At 39.2% G+C, this 16,310-nt stretch overlaps 1 protein-coding gene across 3 annotated transcripts in view; it reads left to right on the top strand.

The window, feature by feature from the left end:
• The first annotated feature begins 64 nt into the window (after positions 1–64).
• The window catches only part of top2b (DNA topoisomerase II beta), a 40,494-nt gene continuing 24,248 nt past the window's right edge, over positions 65–16,310 (top strand). For all 3 annotated transcript variants that reach the window (XM_030413155.1, XM_030413154.1, XM_030413153.1), the window contains exons 1-11: positions 65–596; positions 2,149–2,313; positions 4,532–4,622; positions 6,496–6,559; positions 13,018–13,163; positions 13,259–13,356; positions 14,995–15,207; positions 15,344–15,517; positions 15,595–15,696; positions 15,788–15,925; positions 16,016–16,154. In XM_030413155.1, coding sequence (XP_030269015.1) covers positions 555–596; positions 2,149–2,313; positions 4,532–4,622; positions 6,496–6,559; positions 13,018–13,163; positions 13,259–13,356; positions 14,995–15,207; positions 15,344–15,517; positions 15,595–15,696; positions 15,788–15,925; positions 16,016–16,154 — 1,372 coding nt within the window. In that variant the 5' untranslated portion in view covers positions 65–554. The remainder of the gene's footprint in view (positions 597–2,148; positions 2,314–4,531; positions 4,623–6,495; positions 6,560–13,017; positions 13,164–13,258; positions 13,357–14,994; positions 15,208–15,343; positions 15,518–15,594; positions 15,697–15,787; positions 15,926–16,015; positions 16,155–16,310) is intronic.

The following is a 16,310-nucleotide window of genomic DNA, read 5'->3' as shown; positions in this document are numbered from 1 at the left end:
TTTCCTATTGGTAAGTACCGGTGCCTTTAAAAAAAAATGCAGCCACCCCATTGGCTGGTTCAACTGCGAGACTATTCGCAGTCTATCTTGCAGATGGAAGAGCCGGACAGTGGGGGCTACTGCTGTTAGCTAGAATTCGTTTGTTATTTCCAAAATGAAAAGTATTTAAGTATATCGTTTTCAGAGCATTTCTTTCAAATTCCTATTTTATTCTATCAAGTTTTCACATTAAATTGTAAACCCATTTTAGTGCGTGCGTTTTGAACAGTATCTATTTTGCAGTAAGTAGCCCGGTTAGCATCTTTGTTAGAAGTTTAGGCCTACTGTGCCACCGCTTGTCGATTTTAACAATAGCCGCGATCCACTCCCCCACCTCTGCTTGTTGTGCTACATCCAAAGGATAATCTTTATAGCAAAAGGAGAAAGACCATGGGAGATAAACAAGTGTGGGTACCTTTCAGCAAGTGAAACAATTGTTATGCGGACGGACTTTTGATTTCGCCGGAACTGAATACATTTGAAGACATTTAAAGACATAAGGATCACAAAGGAAGATGTCCAACGGCGCAGCAGGAAGCGGGGGGCTGGCTTGGATGGTAAGTTAATTTGCCATACACCATCAAACGTATGTTTTATTATCTAAATACGGTTATTGTACGCCCCGAAAGTCTCGTGTTTACCTTAGCACCGTGAGCCGAGTCGCTATAAGCTATAGCTAGCATTTTAATGTCCAAGCAAGTCCTCAACGTTGGTGTCTATTCACCTACCAGCTGGCGTTTAATAAGCCTAACGTTATTCGATTTAAATTCAGAACGAGTTAGAAAGGCTGTAAACTTAATGCACTGCCAGTTTCTACCAATATAACAACTGATGTAGAGAGACTGCCATTTCATCTTGTTCTGGGATCGCGACGGTACGTCTGGACTACAACAAACGAAATAATCCAGAGTTTAGTTATATACTCAAATTTAAGACACAAGCGAACCCACGTAAACTTGACTACCACGTGAATGTTGCTTTGTTCATTCGTAATTAGTCATTATACAAAATAACCTTACGGCCTAACATTGTTTAACGTTAAGTGAGAATACTGTCCGTTAACGTTAGCCACTAGATCCATTGTTGACGTTGAGGGACAGTGGGAGTAAACTGTTCTAATGTGCCGCATCGGTTTGTAAATCACGTGAAAGAGAACTTACTACTGTCGTGAAATGTTGAACTTAACTTGTTTGGGAGAATTTCCTTTGGCGTAGGGGTTGACCACTGATACACGAGTAGATAGTAACGCGTTTTGTTTGACGTACAATTGATTATTATTCGCAAAAAGTAACTAATGCACATAGTAAATGATGTGTGATATCTATGATGCAGGTCAAATATTTGTTTCTTAGCGTAATGCACGGCGAATCACTTCACCATAAGTTTCATTGTTCAGTAACGTGAATCGCAATTATTTTGGCCAGTGTAATCATGACATTACAATTTCGAATCTTGCCATGCCTGTTTCAAACAAGGCTACTGTAATAATTCGATCATAACTTGTAGTATCCAGTATTCTCTTAGAATGAAGTTATGCAAGGTGGCAATAATACCACTTTCTTACATACATATGGTGTTGGTGTACTGAACATAACCACTGGTTATATAGTGTATGTTCCAGTATAGGTAGATGGCATATAAATCAATTACCATATTTTGTGTGAAAAGTTAACAATTAGAAATTGTGAAAAATTTAGCGACCTGGTTATTTCAAAATAATCCACTTGATCCACATTTGTGTAGTGTAATATATCTCTTTTTTGTCTTGCATAAGAAATATTATATTTAGTACATGTATATATTATTTTTTTCATTGATTCTTGTTAATTGCCTATGAATAGTAATACATGTCTTTGTAAACCTTGATATTTTGTGTGAACTTGCTGTCGTAAAGAAGAGAGTGAGAAAGTGCAGCTGGTTCTTGTGTATTGATATTGTTAAAAAATTATTATCAAGAATATTTATAATATTTTAAAAGTCAGAATGTAATAATTTATGGGAATATTTGAAAAAAACACTTTTCAACTGCATCAAGTCATCTTCGTTCAGGTTTAGGGGTTTTAACAGAGTTATGTGTGTATTCATAACAAAATACATTTTGCCAAACAGGAGGCTGCGAATGGCAGAAGTGATGCCGGCAAGATGGAAGGGGCCAAGAAAGACAAGGCAGGCTCCAAGCTATCTGTGGAGCGAGTGTACCAGAAGAAGACCCAACTAGAGCACATTCTTCTCCGTCCAGACACATACATTGGCTCTGTGGAGCCCATCACCCAGGTGAGTCGACAACAAACTGCCTTCCATTAACTTCAGAGACAGAGTGAAGAGTCCCATACAGACACACACTGTAATTCAGCAATACTACTAATTTAACAAGTTGGCTTTATATTACAATAGTGCCTCTGCACATTTGTCTATAAAAGTTACTCTGGTGAGCTGCCTACTGGGGACTCCGTAACATTTTAGTAACAAAGTCCGTAACTATATTCTTTAGTCGACACTTCAGCTGTTTCCAGTGCTCTCAGTTAGCCCTTACAGAGTCTCATTCCAAGTTGACAGATATACAATGTAATTGCAGATGTTAATTGTTATTGGCCAAATGTAGTGTCCATATTTTTGATTGTTTCGTGCTTAATCGGTACAGACCACAGAAAAGTTCACATTGTATCTGATTCCCCAATTGCAATAGCTCTCAGAATAATTGCAATGTGATTGAATGTGATCATTCAGCCATAATCCTAACACATTAAAATCACATTTATAAAGCTGTTTATACACTTGATTCTGTTTTATTAAATCTCCCAAATTAATGTAGAATTCTCCAACTGCATCAGACTAGCTGCCATTACGCGTGACTGTTAGGCATGGCTTTAGGCTTATTGCAATGCACATGTACATGTTTTGTGGTAATACCTCAGTATATATATGATCTATCTATCTATCTATCTATCTAGAGATATATTGAGATCGAGAGTAAGAGACTTACTGTTGCTGTCAAAAGTTTACAAGCACTTGTAAAGAAAAATTTATATAATGACAGTCTTCACTTTCACTGATTTCTACAGCTCTCATTTTTCTGTGATGAGTGAGAGAAACACATACTTTGTCACAGAAACATTCATGAAGTTTGGTTTAATAATGAATGTATTATACATCTTCTAATGTGACCAAATCTGCTGGCTAGATATACATACACTAACTTGAATGATACATTTTGATGACTATGGAAAGTTGTGTGACTCAAATGTTCTTTGTAGCATGGCCTCTTAACTTCTTTGGAGTAATTCTGATTGATAACAGCTGATGACTTTTTTGGGCCCATTTTTAATAGGGATTGTTTGATACAGCCATTACACTCAGCCACAAACACTGCAGTGGGAAAGTCTAAAAAGCTCAGCTTTGATGTGAAAGAGGCCACTATTGAGTTGAACAAGTCAGGAGGTCACTTGAAGCCATTTCAAAGCAGTTATAGGTCCCAAGATCAACTATAAAATCAATTTGTAAGTATAAAGTGCATGGCACAGTTGTGCCTCGCCATGATCAGGAAAAAAACACAAACTATCACCTGCCACTGAGAGAAAATTGATCAGGATGGTCAAGAGTCAACCAAAACCCACCAAAAATCAGGTCTGCAATAAATTGGAAGCTGCTAGAAGACAGGTGTCAGTGTCCACAGTCAAGTATGTTTTACATTAACATAAGCGGAGGGGCTGCTGTGCAAGAAAGAAGCCCTTGCTCCAGACTTGGCACCTTAAAGCTCGACTGAAGTTTGCTGCTGATTACATGGACAAAGAAAAAAACTCTCTGAAGAAAAGTCAGTGGTCAGATGATACAAAAACTGAGTTATTTGGCCACAATGAACAGCAATTTGTCTGGAGGAGAGAAGGTGAAGCCTTTAACCCCTAGAACACCATACCTACTGTCGAGCATGGTGGTAGTATTATGGTGTTGGGCTGTTTTGCTGCCAGTGGTTATCTTCAGCTAGAAGATTGGGTCTTTGGTGCAGTTGGCCGTTACAACAGGACGATGATTCTAAAGACACATTGAAAGAGGTAAAGGATTGGCTAAATCAGGCTAGAATTGAGGCTTTGGAATGGTCCCCCCAAAATCCTGACTTGAACCTTTAAGGAACGTGGACTGTGCACAAGAAACAAGTCAGTGCCCGGAAACCAACACATTTAGTTGAACTCAACCGATTCTGTCGAGGAGTTGTAAAAAATGTGTGGTAAACCCATTAATAATTCAGATTTGAAGCCATTACGTCACAGAAAAATGAGAGCTGTAGAAATAATTGGAACTGAAGACTGCCATTATATACATTTTCTTTACAGGTGTATGTAAACTTTGACTGCAACTGTATCATTGTGTTAACCATTTTCAGCTGAGTTATTAAAAAAAAAAGATCAATTACTGTTGATCAACTACCGCATAACTATGTTTTTTCTACCTGCTCATGGATGTACTCTGTTATAATTGTGTATGTATTTTTTTCCAGCAAATGTGGGTGTTTGATGAAGACATTGGAATGAATCAGAGAGAAATCACCTATGTTCCTGGACTGTACAAAATCTTTGATGAAATTCTTGGTGAGTGAATCCACACTGTTCATCTTCCTTTGACACACTATATGAAATGTGCAGATTAAAGGTTTATTTGTCATCTGCGAATGTCCTTCTCTAACTTTGATACTGAACGTTAATCACAGTCTGCTGTTGGCACTGCTCAGCAGCATTGAACTAGGCCTCAGCTGAGGTAAGTTTCCATTTCGCAACGCAAATTAATTGGTGTTTTTGGGTCTGTTGTTTGAAGCCTCATTGGAGAAATTTGTAAAACATGTAAAATTGACTAAGAAATCCGTTCAGTGTTTGTGGCAACTCACAGTTGCAGTCTTACGTTTCCTTGTAAAGAACAAGCATTAGCAAGCTCAGTCAGCTTTCTTTAGCAAAATAAAGGTTAAAGAAGCAATTGCACATTGTATCCATTACATGCTAGTTTAAGTGACACAGTGAAATGTAGGGGTGATGCTGTGCTTGATGCCTCCAGTAAAGTGCACTGATGATGCTGCTCAACACTGTGCTCTCCACATGGGAGTGGTGATGATTACCTTTATCTCTGCAGCAAATTTGACCCCCTGAGCCTGCGTATTTCTAAAGGAGTTTGACTAATGACACGCTTTCAATGTCTGGATATTACTGCTGACTGTGGCCATGTAATAAGACAAGAGGCTCAGGCCAGGGGCAGATAATCAAGGTCCAGTCACTCTCGCCAGAACATAATACAAGTTAAACCTCCCTATCATAATTTGTTTCTTCTTTTGGTCACTTCAGTCAAACCATCTAGGCGACATGGTTCACATTACATTGCATTGATATCTATAGTGTACATAATTTCATCCAGATAGAAGCATGTTTTTGTTTTGTTGACACGTGATAGTTTCTTCTATTTTCAGAGAATATTATCAATTCACGTGTGTTTTTTAATTAGCTGTCCAGCACTCTAAGATATAAAATGTATAGTGATTAAAAACAAAACAACTGCAATTCCTTTACTGGAGGAGCAACAACAAAAACATTTTTTCCGCATTTTTTTGCTCTAAATGATGGATGACTTCAATCAAAATTTCATTACAAAAGTCAAAATTATATTTCATTTGATCAACGGATTTATGGAAAGAAAACAAAACATTTTGTATCAAGAACTAATAAGATGCAAACAATGCTCTTCTGTATCAAGCTGTTTGATGTTTATGTGAGTAAAAAAATTGTTGCGTTTAGAATCTCATTTTTCTCCTTGGAATAATAAGTTTGACCTAATAATCTTTACTCAGTGTTCACAAGCTAGCTTTTTCTCCATCTCACGTTCTTCACCAGACTGTAGACACCGTTGGACTTTGAGTTAAAGTTATTTCGTTAAAAAATTTTTATGTGATCTTTCTCCATGTAAAGAAAAATGTGATTAACAAATACAGGAGTTTGTACAATTCATAGAAGATCCAACACACTTAATTATTGATTACATCTTTTTTTGTGTGGTTGGAAACACACTGTGCTTGATTGGCATCGGCATCATTCTTAGGCTGGACAACATATAAAGTTATAATTCTTATTAGCTTGGTGAATCTTTAGTGTAGCACTTAAATGGCAAGCAAACTATTTAGCACTGCCTTTCAAGTCAACTATCCTTTAAATCATTTATCATAATAAAAAGTTTTTAATTCTCTGCTTCCAGCTTCTCAGATGTGAGACTTTGCTGCCCTTTTCTGCACTGTTAGTTCGACAAGATGAGATATTTGAGCCACATTGGGATCTGTTAAATTCTGATGAGAACTCTTATTGAAAACAATTATTGAAATATCAATATATGATGGAAATAATAATTAGTCCTTCATTGTTAATAAAGTTCATTTATTATGTAAGCACCTGTATGTGTAACTTTTATTTTGATGTTATTTTTTTCCAGTCAATGCAGCGGACAACAAACAGAGAGACAAGAATATGACTGCCATTAAGATCACCATTGATCCGTGAGTACAGGGCTCCATAATATAATTACTGAAAACAAAGTAGTTTGTTTTGTATAGTGCCAATTCACAACAAAAGTTATCTCAAAACACTGTCCAAATTGAGTGTTTGATTAATTTATTTACAGAGACTCGACATTTCCCCCGTTAAATTTGACCCTTTCTTGTGACATGACCAGTGTTTCCACATAATTCCGTATACATTTATTTATAACTATTGTGGCGCCATTACATTATTTAAAAAAGCGTTGGACAGCAATGTTTGTAAGGAAAATGCTTTTGTATTTCTCAGACTTGTTTTCTTGTGGTGATAGTAAAAGTTGGCCCTGCCTGTATGCATAGGACTGTTTTCTTTAGGCTGTGGATATAACCAGAGCTTGGTGAATATGTAAAGGAGGTTCGAGACATGGATCCAGGCACAACTACAATATAATGAGCCTGGGCTGAAATGCACTGAGCTCTAGTTTTATGTGCATCTCATCCTCTCATGCCAACTGGATCCTACTTGAACAGTAGGGCTGGATATTGGACTTCATGGTCTGATAGGTATCACGATACATGGGTCACGATGGAGTTATGTCTTGGTACAGTGCGATACAATTCATATTGTAGGGCCCTATAAAATCTGTTTTATTTTTTCCCAAATTCCAATTTTTCCGTTTAAATTTTTGGGAATCCCATTTAAAAAAATTTTTTTTTTACCTTTTTCTCTTATAATACTACCAAAAGTTTTTAATGTAAATGACTAAAACGTACACAAATTAAATAGAAATTACCTTAAATTTAATGAGGTGATAAACACATTTCCTCAGTACTGTACCATACACTGCATTAAAGTGCATCAAAAACATTCTTCATACAGTAGTATATTTTGTGTTTTTATGGGTTTCATTTGGATTTCATTGAATAAAAACATGGTCAACTCTCAGGCAGATCCAGTAAATGTTTGCATACCAAAATTATTCAGAAAATTTAAGTAGTAAAGTAAAAAATTAGCAAAGATGACCAACAAAATGAGAAATTATACTTGTGATGTTATGTCAAGTTAGCATACTAACCAGCTAGCAGTGAAAACACCAACCCCTCCCCCTGTCCTCTGAGCTCCCAGCCCAGGCAATCACTCTTAACAGCAGTTAAAGGAGAATCGGACAGGTGGTTAACTCTCACGCATTACACCTTTTAATTATCATGCATATTGCTATATTCCACATTGTTCACAGAAAATGTAAAAACAGCTCAAATACAAGGTCCTGTGTATAAACAAATTGAACTCTTGGACACACTGAAACATTGGACACACTGAAATTGAAATCTCAAACTGCATTTCAAAATGTATCTGGATACATTGCGATACGATGCATAATGTTATATTCGACATCATTCACTGAAAATGTAAAACATAGCTGAAATCCAAATTCCTGTGTACAAACTGCTTGCACTCTTGGACAAACTGAAACATTGGACACACTGAAATTGGAATAAACACTATTGGCACAAGTACTCCTTATTGTTGCTATAGTGTTAACCATATGCCTGAATCCGGTGTTTTCAGACCCATACTCATTTTGGCTCTGAACCCTGTCATCTTGTCGAGTGTGTATTGGCGACACTGCCTGCTCGGACTAGGAGTGTTGTCTGTGCTAGCTGCAACATGTTTGTCATTGAGGTGGTAGGGGAGGCTGGAAGTGCTCCACGGACAAATTCTTTCTTTCATTTGCACACAATTGTGCTTTTATCCAGGTTTCCACCTGGTAGTTTTTTTTAAACAAAAATTTCCGCCCAACAACCCAGCCATGACTTCTCATCAGTTTCCATTTTTTGTGTTGTGTCCTCTGCATTAGTATTACGGGTTTGCCGGTAACTCGAGCAACGGGCAACGTTCAGCGCTGTTTGGAGTGCGAAAATAAATTGCGATTAAATGCCTTGTTTTTTCTGTCGATCCAAAAGAGGCATGATGATGATGTCTGTGTCTTTTTTTTTCTGCGTTTTTCCCCAGGTGTCTACCTGTTAATCTAAACATTTACCTGCTGACTGTTTATAATCATATGGATGCAGTTATAATGTGTTGTGATTGAGATACTAACCCACCATGCATCCTGGAAAGTGACAAAGTTACGTTTTTCACTCTAAATTGCGTAATTAAATAATTACCATCAGTAAACAGGACCATGTCTGGCTCACTCACTCAAATTCACTGAAGTCTCGGACGGGAGGGCTGACCATTGCGGTGATTTATTTTGAGACCGTAACTTCAACAACACAATAGTTGAAGGAAACAAATAGTTGGTGAGTTAAAGTTTTTGTAAGGAGACAGACACTGTTTTTCGGGCAGAAATGGAGAGAAAAGTTGGTAGGACAGACAGGGTGACACTTCTCCATTTATAAATGCAGTATTTTTTTCCTCATATAAGTTGCCAAAGACACGACCAGTTACTACGTTACTGTTGTTGGGTCGTGTAACATTGCTGTGCAGGACATTTCTCTTTATTTTGTTGAGTGAAGGATCTGTTTAGTTATCACACTGTAAACCACCATTGGCACAAGTACTCCTTATTGTTGCTATAGTGTAAACCATATGCCTTAATCCGGTATTTTCAGACCCGACCTATAGGGGTGCAGATCATGGCAATATATTGCTGATCGATTTATTAGCACAGAGCTGTTAAACAGCAGGGTGTCCTTCAGTTGAGCTGCGGTCTACTGTTGTATAAGTTAGAGTTGTCTGATTCTGATACCAGTATCGGACATGCGGCAGATACTGCCGGAAATGCAGGTATTGGTGTCAGCGAGTACATGAGTCTACACTAGGGCTGTAATCAACCAAAGAAATCCTTGGTCGACCGAAGCCTACTAAAAATCCACTAATCGACTATAATCTCACTCTGTGCATGTCCTCGCACAGAGGACAGGGTTCGACTCTCCTCCGTGTACTGTACAAGGACGTAACCTACAGTGACAGTGGAAGTTAGCAGCGTCATCAGACGGACCCAGCCCTACCTGTTTGAGCCATCAGAGCCAGAAACAGACTGAGTCAGACACTGATAGTGCTAAGCCTCGTTCCTCACAGTCCATGTTTTACATTACACACAAACATAAAACCCCAGTCTACATATAATTCCTTGTCATAGCTATATTGGTGCACATAAAGTATTACCTGTGGATTATCATTGTGCTGTCAGATGGACTCCGCTCAGGGAATGAGGCCAAATCATGTCATGATTAAATGCAATAAAATTTGCTAACATTACATGGGCATGACAGGATGCACGATGTAAAATCACTTTCAGGATTTGCACCTTCAGCAAAATGCATTTAATTGCCCAAATGTAAAATATTTATAACATACATAAGCACACACTTACACTCTCTGGCGGGCACGTAATGCCAGTGGCGGAGATTAGAGCACCTGTTGTCGGCGGGATGGAGAGGGTCGCAGGCGGGCACATAATGCCGGTGGCGGAGTTGAGAGCATCCGCTGTCGGCGGGACAGAGACGGTCACAGGCGGGCACATAATGCCAGCGGCGGAGTTGAGAGAATCCGCTGTCGGCAGGACGGAGACGGTCGCAGGCGGGCACATAATGCCGGCAGTGGAGTTGAGAGCATCCGCTGTCGGCGGGACGGAGACGGTCTCAGGCGGGCACATAATGCCGGTGGCCATGATGGTGGCACCCGCTGTCGGCGGGATGGGAGGATGCAAGCTGGGGAAGGAGAGGGTCGGTGCGGCCCCACTGACCAGCGTCAACTGACTCTTCAGATATCCAGACTTTACCTGATGATAGTTGCTGTAACTATCGGGGGTAAAGTGGACACTGCAGAGACGTGTGTTGATGGTGATTTTGAACTCTCCACAGTAGCTCCTCTTGACAAAATTGATCCACTGTTTCCTTACATTGTCGTCCTTAGGAAACTTAAATAAGCTAATAGCGCCGTTACCCTGCACACTGTGGCATCCAAGAAAGATGCACGAGCGATGTGGAGGAGACATGACTGTTTAGCTGACTGGTTGACTGGTTGGCTAGCTGCAAACTATTCTAAGAGATGCTAACCACTGAAGCTAATGCGCAGAATGTATTTATACTGCTTCCGCAGCAGGGCCGGTTTATGCAAATCAGCCATGATTTCTGACCCGCCCATTAAATCCTGAACACAGAAATGTTGAAACACAGTTTGTGAGCCTAGCTCTAAAATTAAATTCTAAATGGTTGAATGGCTTTTTACATGTTTTAAGGAAATACATTTATGACCTACTTAATGTGTTTAGAAGAAAATGGCTGAATTTGCTTTACACAGACTTCTAGTATGTTCTTCAATCTGTTTATCTGTAGTGGGTTGGGCTAATCCAAAATAGTGAAAACAAGGGGGGTGTTCTGAAGACACACTGTTACCTGTGAAACAGGGGTGCTCTGAAAACACCCCCATTAGCACTTGTTACTTTCCTACTGATGAAGTCAAATATGCCATATGCAGGACACACAGCATTGGGATGGAGAGGACCCGCTGCGTATTTACGCACTGCCATAGCAGCATGTAATTAACACGCCAAAAATTGACCAATCAGAATTTTGGTCGAGCCAGAATGTATCGACCAATAAATCGACCAGTCGTCTAGGAGTTTACAACCCTAGTCTGCACCGATCCAGAACGGGAACCCTGCTATTTCCCAGTTAACTGAGTTAACTCTGCTTAATATTACTCACCGGAAATCAGTTTGTCTTCACTGCTCTAAAAGCCAACATAGAAAGTTGCACTGTGTTGCTCCTGGCAACTATTGCAACTGTTTTCAGAGAAGTGTTGAAGAAGTTGATTTCATGAGTCAGATGGAGCTAGCATCATGTCCGCTATTTGGCAGTATTTTACTCTTGATTACCCCACCAGTAAAATGGTGACATGCTCAGTCTGCAAGGCTGTAATTTCGAGGGGTTACGTGTTGCCAATTTAAATAACCAGCAACCCTATAAAGCATCTGAAGAAGCATGACGAAACTCCTTTCCCCAAACCTTATGAGGCAGTTAGGGAACACATTATATGTAGGCTGAATGAAGTGCAGGCAGTCAGCTTTGCTACTGACATTTGGACCTCTGCTGGGTCTGCACACTGGTCACAGACACAGTACCACCGTTGGCATTTGCCCTTAAAGGTGCAGTGCTGCAACCACACGAGTTCTTGAGTAAGTTTTAAGGGAATTACTATTGTATATATTGAATTTGCTGTTGCACTACTGTTTTAAACTGTTCTGTTTAAAAATTGGCTTAACTGTATCTGTTTTTAAAGGAAATGTTATCTATTCCTTGATTTCTTTATTTGTGATTTTTGGACTGACTGTCAAAATAGATAATAAATGAATGTTGTATGCCAATAATTCTCTGCAAGGTTTCACATCATATCACACACGTAGGAGGGCCACTGATAGATGTCACAGAGTTTGCATTGCACAACTTCACTACCTTGTTTTTACTGCAGATGTAGACCAGCAACCACCAAGCTTGAAGCCTACTGAATCAGGGCTAATATTGTGTTATAAAGATAAGCCATACATGAACCATGCTAAAACTAAATACTATCTCAAATTTGCATAATCATTGTTAAAATCAAAATGTCGTTGATAAAAGACTCAGTGGACAACATTTAGAATTGTATTAAATATTAAGCTGCATTTCCAATGAAATACTTTCAGTAAAGCACCCTTTGTACCCTGCGTACCTGTACCTGAATGCTAGATCGGTTGTGCATTTCCACTGTGAACAGTACCCTTAAATATGGCCGGGGTTGTCAACTGGCCAGCTTTGGGTTAACCGCTTTCACTTGACCACCAGTAGGGAAACACCAGGGGGGACTAGTCTTAAATCTTACAAGCTTCTGCATTGCTGTGACCTGCACTGCATGTCACTGCCAAACTGACAGCACATACAAACTGATAACCTTTTGTTCTCTGCCCTGCTCACATTCATCGTTAATTTTTCTGCTGCTCGTTCACTCTTGCTCAGCAACTCACTCCTAACGCTCTGCCACACTCTCTTATGCTCAACCATACTATCTCAACACGCAGCACACACATATAACTGTTAATTTTATGAAAGGAAACAAGATTTACTGGAGAAAAGGCTGCAGGTATTGACACAGAAAACAGCTGAAAAAGTAGGAAGTTAAATCCTACCTCAGAGGGTATTTTTGAGTGCAGTGTTTTACCAATTTTTACCAATCCGATCAGTTTGCTAGGTACTTATACAGAGGGGTGATGAAAACAGGACAGTGTGGAATGCTTGATTTGGTATCATCTGCAACTTTTGACAATGGAAAAACATAAATAACCGCTTTAAAGTGGAGTACAACCAAACTAACCCCTCGGTACCAAAGTATTGAGATTAGATACCCATTCATACACAAATATATTTGAGATTGTGTGTGTTCACTTTCTTAAAGCCTCTATAACTAATCCTGCCCTTTATTCTTCCTCCATCAGTGAGTCCAACACCATTACTATATGGAACAATGGTAAAGGAATACCTGTGGTGGAGCACAAGGACGAGAAGATGTACGTCCCAGCTCTCATTTTCGGCCACCTGCTAACCTCCAGCAACTATGATGATGATGAGAAAAAGGTCACAGGTGAGAGGAGCCGTATTGACATCTTCATCAATGGTCATTGAAGTTCATGTATGTTGCTAACTGCTATCTGCAATACTAACTTTTTTTGGCCACAGGTGGAAGGAATGGTTATGGTGCTAAGCTGTGCAACATCTTCAGTACCAAGTTCACTGTGGAAACTGCCTGCAAGGAATACAGACACAGTTTCAAACAGGTTAGGATAACCCTTCTGTTAAATGTCTTCTGGTAGTTTGATGTCACGACACCATTGAACAAATGACACCATGGTCGCATGTTTATGGTTTATGACCACAATTCCCAGCTCATGTTTTTTTTACTTGTCTATTTACTATAAATGGCAGAACTTGCAACGTACTAGGGCTGTAGCGATACACTAATCTCACGATACACGATATTCAGCTCACTATATGATATATATATCACGATATTCAACCAATGAAACGATTCCATACGATTCGATACACTTACATCATTTTCTGAAAGATTTTAAAAGGGACAGTGTGATTTTGGTGACATCTTGTGAGTGAATACGACAATACAACCATTGAATTAATTGTAGGGCTGGGTATCACCAGGTACCTCGCGATACAATACATCACAATATTTTGCCCTCGATAATGATAATGTCACGATACAGCGATTCTGCGATAATCGACATATTGCAAGAAATTTCATCCACGATACATCACAATATCTGTGTCACTGAAGAAATTCAGAATTTATTGACTGCACTGAATCCATTTCACAGGAATTACAAAACATTGTCAATCAATTTCACATGAATGACAGCCAAGTTAACAAAGAGTATATTGCACAGTGTCTCTTCTTAACACACACACTGACTACAACTATCATTAAATATCTATATGTGTGGGTTTCAGAGCTACTTAAACCATTTTTAAAATTTTATTTGGTTGTATACCTATGTTTGAATAAAGATAAAGCTGTCCTCCGAAGAGGGGTGGTGGTGGGCCAAAAAAAAAAAAAAGTATTTATTTATTTTTTTGTCATTTTTAAATATCGATATTTGGCACCAGTGTATCGATAACGTACCTCAAGACGAAATATCGCGATATATCATAGTATCGATATTTTTGCACACCCCTACAATGTACCCTATAGACTATGTCCAGAACTAAGTGATAGTGTTGTAAGTGTATTAAAATCAAATACTCCCACTGTTATAAAAGATAAACTGTTTGTAATAATGGTATGTTTTTGCTTTCATCATCTCCTTTCTTTTGTAAGCCAAACTCTATTTTTTCAGTTAGATCCATGCATATTTCCTGTTTTGTACTCTAATAAGACGGTAAAAACAGCACATTTCCTGTAAATAGAACAAGGTGTTCACAAGCTGTAGAAGCTGCTGATGTTCTCTACTACGATCTCAGTGTTTTCATAATCACCTGAGGCCATGGTCTTGTTTGTTTACACACAACAATGACTGATTTGATCGGTTTGTAGCTAATTTCAATACAAAAATGTAATCCAATACAATACCATATCCATACCAGTGTCACATTTGTTGTTTTATAGGGTTTTGACATGTTGTCATATCTAAGGTAAGGTTTTGTATATTATCACCCTACAGGGCTGTATGGGCACACCTGTTTAACCATCAGGTGTTTAATATCACAGTGGTTCGGGAGATGGATTAAATACACTCTAGTAACTATATAGTAACAGTGGTTGACATGGTTGTGCATATACCTGTGTACATTAGATTGTTCATTACATTTTGAATAATGAAATTAACTCTTTACAAGTGGATATGACAGTGTATGGCAACAGCACATATGTGTGTATGTTACCATTTGTTTACTGTCCTCAGACGTGGCAGAACAACATGAGCAAGACTTTTGACCCCAAGATCAAGTTCTTTGACGGGGAGGATTTCACCTGTGTGACCTTCCAGCCAGACCTCGCCAAGTTCAAGATGGAGAAACTGGACAAGGATATTGTAGCACTCCTTACCCGCAGAGCATATGATATAGCTGGCTCCTGCAAGGGGGTTAAAGTCACTCTCAATGGGAAAAAATTACCTGTAAGTCTCAGTGTTTTAATGTCATTAAAGTTTTTTATAAGTGAATGTGTTTTTGAGGTATCAACCACTGTGTTATATTCGATGCCTAAATATATTATTAAACCAAACCTGTTCTCTGTCCTGTCTGTCACCAAAGGTGAATGGGTTCCGCAGCTATGTGGATCTGTATGTGAAGGACAAACTGGATGAGACTGGTGTGGCGCTTAAGGTGGTGAATGAGACTGTGAATGATCGGTGGGAGGTTTGCCTCACCATGAGCGAGAAGGGATTCCAACAAATCAGCTTTGTTAACAGCATCGCCACCACCAAGGTGAAAAACTGGTAGAAACAGTTTTACTCTTCTATGTTTATACGTACCACTTCTAACACAAGCTATGTGTGTTTTAGGGTGGCAGACACATTGACTATGTAGTGGACCAGATAGTGGCAAAACTTATTGAAGTGGTGAAGAAGAAGAACAAGGCAGGAGTGTCCGTCAAACCCTTCCAGGTGGGTGTACACGTTTTTTTTATGCAGTATTTCTAACGCAGGATGGTTTCATAATAGAAAATGATGAGCCTTCCTGTCCTTGTTGCTTCAGGTGAAGAACCACATCTGGGTGTTTGTGAACGCACTGATCGAGAACCCCTCCTTTGACTCTCAGACCAAGGAGAACATGACACTCCAGACCAAGAGCTTTGGGTCCAAGTGCCTTCTGTCAGACAAGTTTGTCAGAGCTGTAAGGGAACTCCACTGTTTTTAGTTTCTCATGTAAAATGAAAAGATTTCTCTTTTAGTTACTCACTGGGCATCACTCTGTCTTTTTCAGGCAACAAACTGTGGGATCGTTGAAAGTATACTGAACTGGGTAAAGTTCAAGGCGCAGACGCAGCTGAATAAGAAGTGCTCATCCGTGAAGCACAGCAAGATCAAAGGCATCCCCAAACTTGACGACGCAAATGACGCTGGTGTGTGAGCAGTGTGATTAACTATTAATGTGTAACAGAATGTTTAATACTGATGACAGAGCTATGGTTGTTTCCTCTTAAACTAAATATAAAATGTTGCTGTTGAGTACTGAGAGAGGTTTACAGAGCACATTAATATTGGTTAAGAAGTGGTGC

The sequence above is a fragment of the Sparus aurata genome, chromosome 3 (assembly GCF_900880675.1).
Source record: "Sparus aurata chromosome 3, fSpaAur1.1, whole genome shotgun sequence".
Lineage (NCBI taxonomy): Eukaryota > Metazoa > Chordata > Actinopteri > Spariformes > Sparidae > Sparus > Sparus aurata.
The sequence above is the reverse complement of the archived record's forward strand: the minus strand, read 5'-3'. Positions and strand labels throughout refer to the sequence as shown.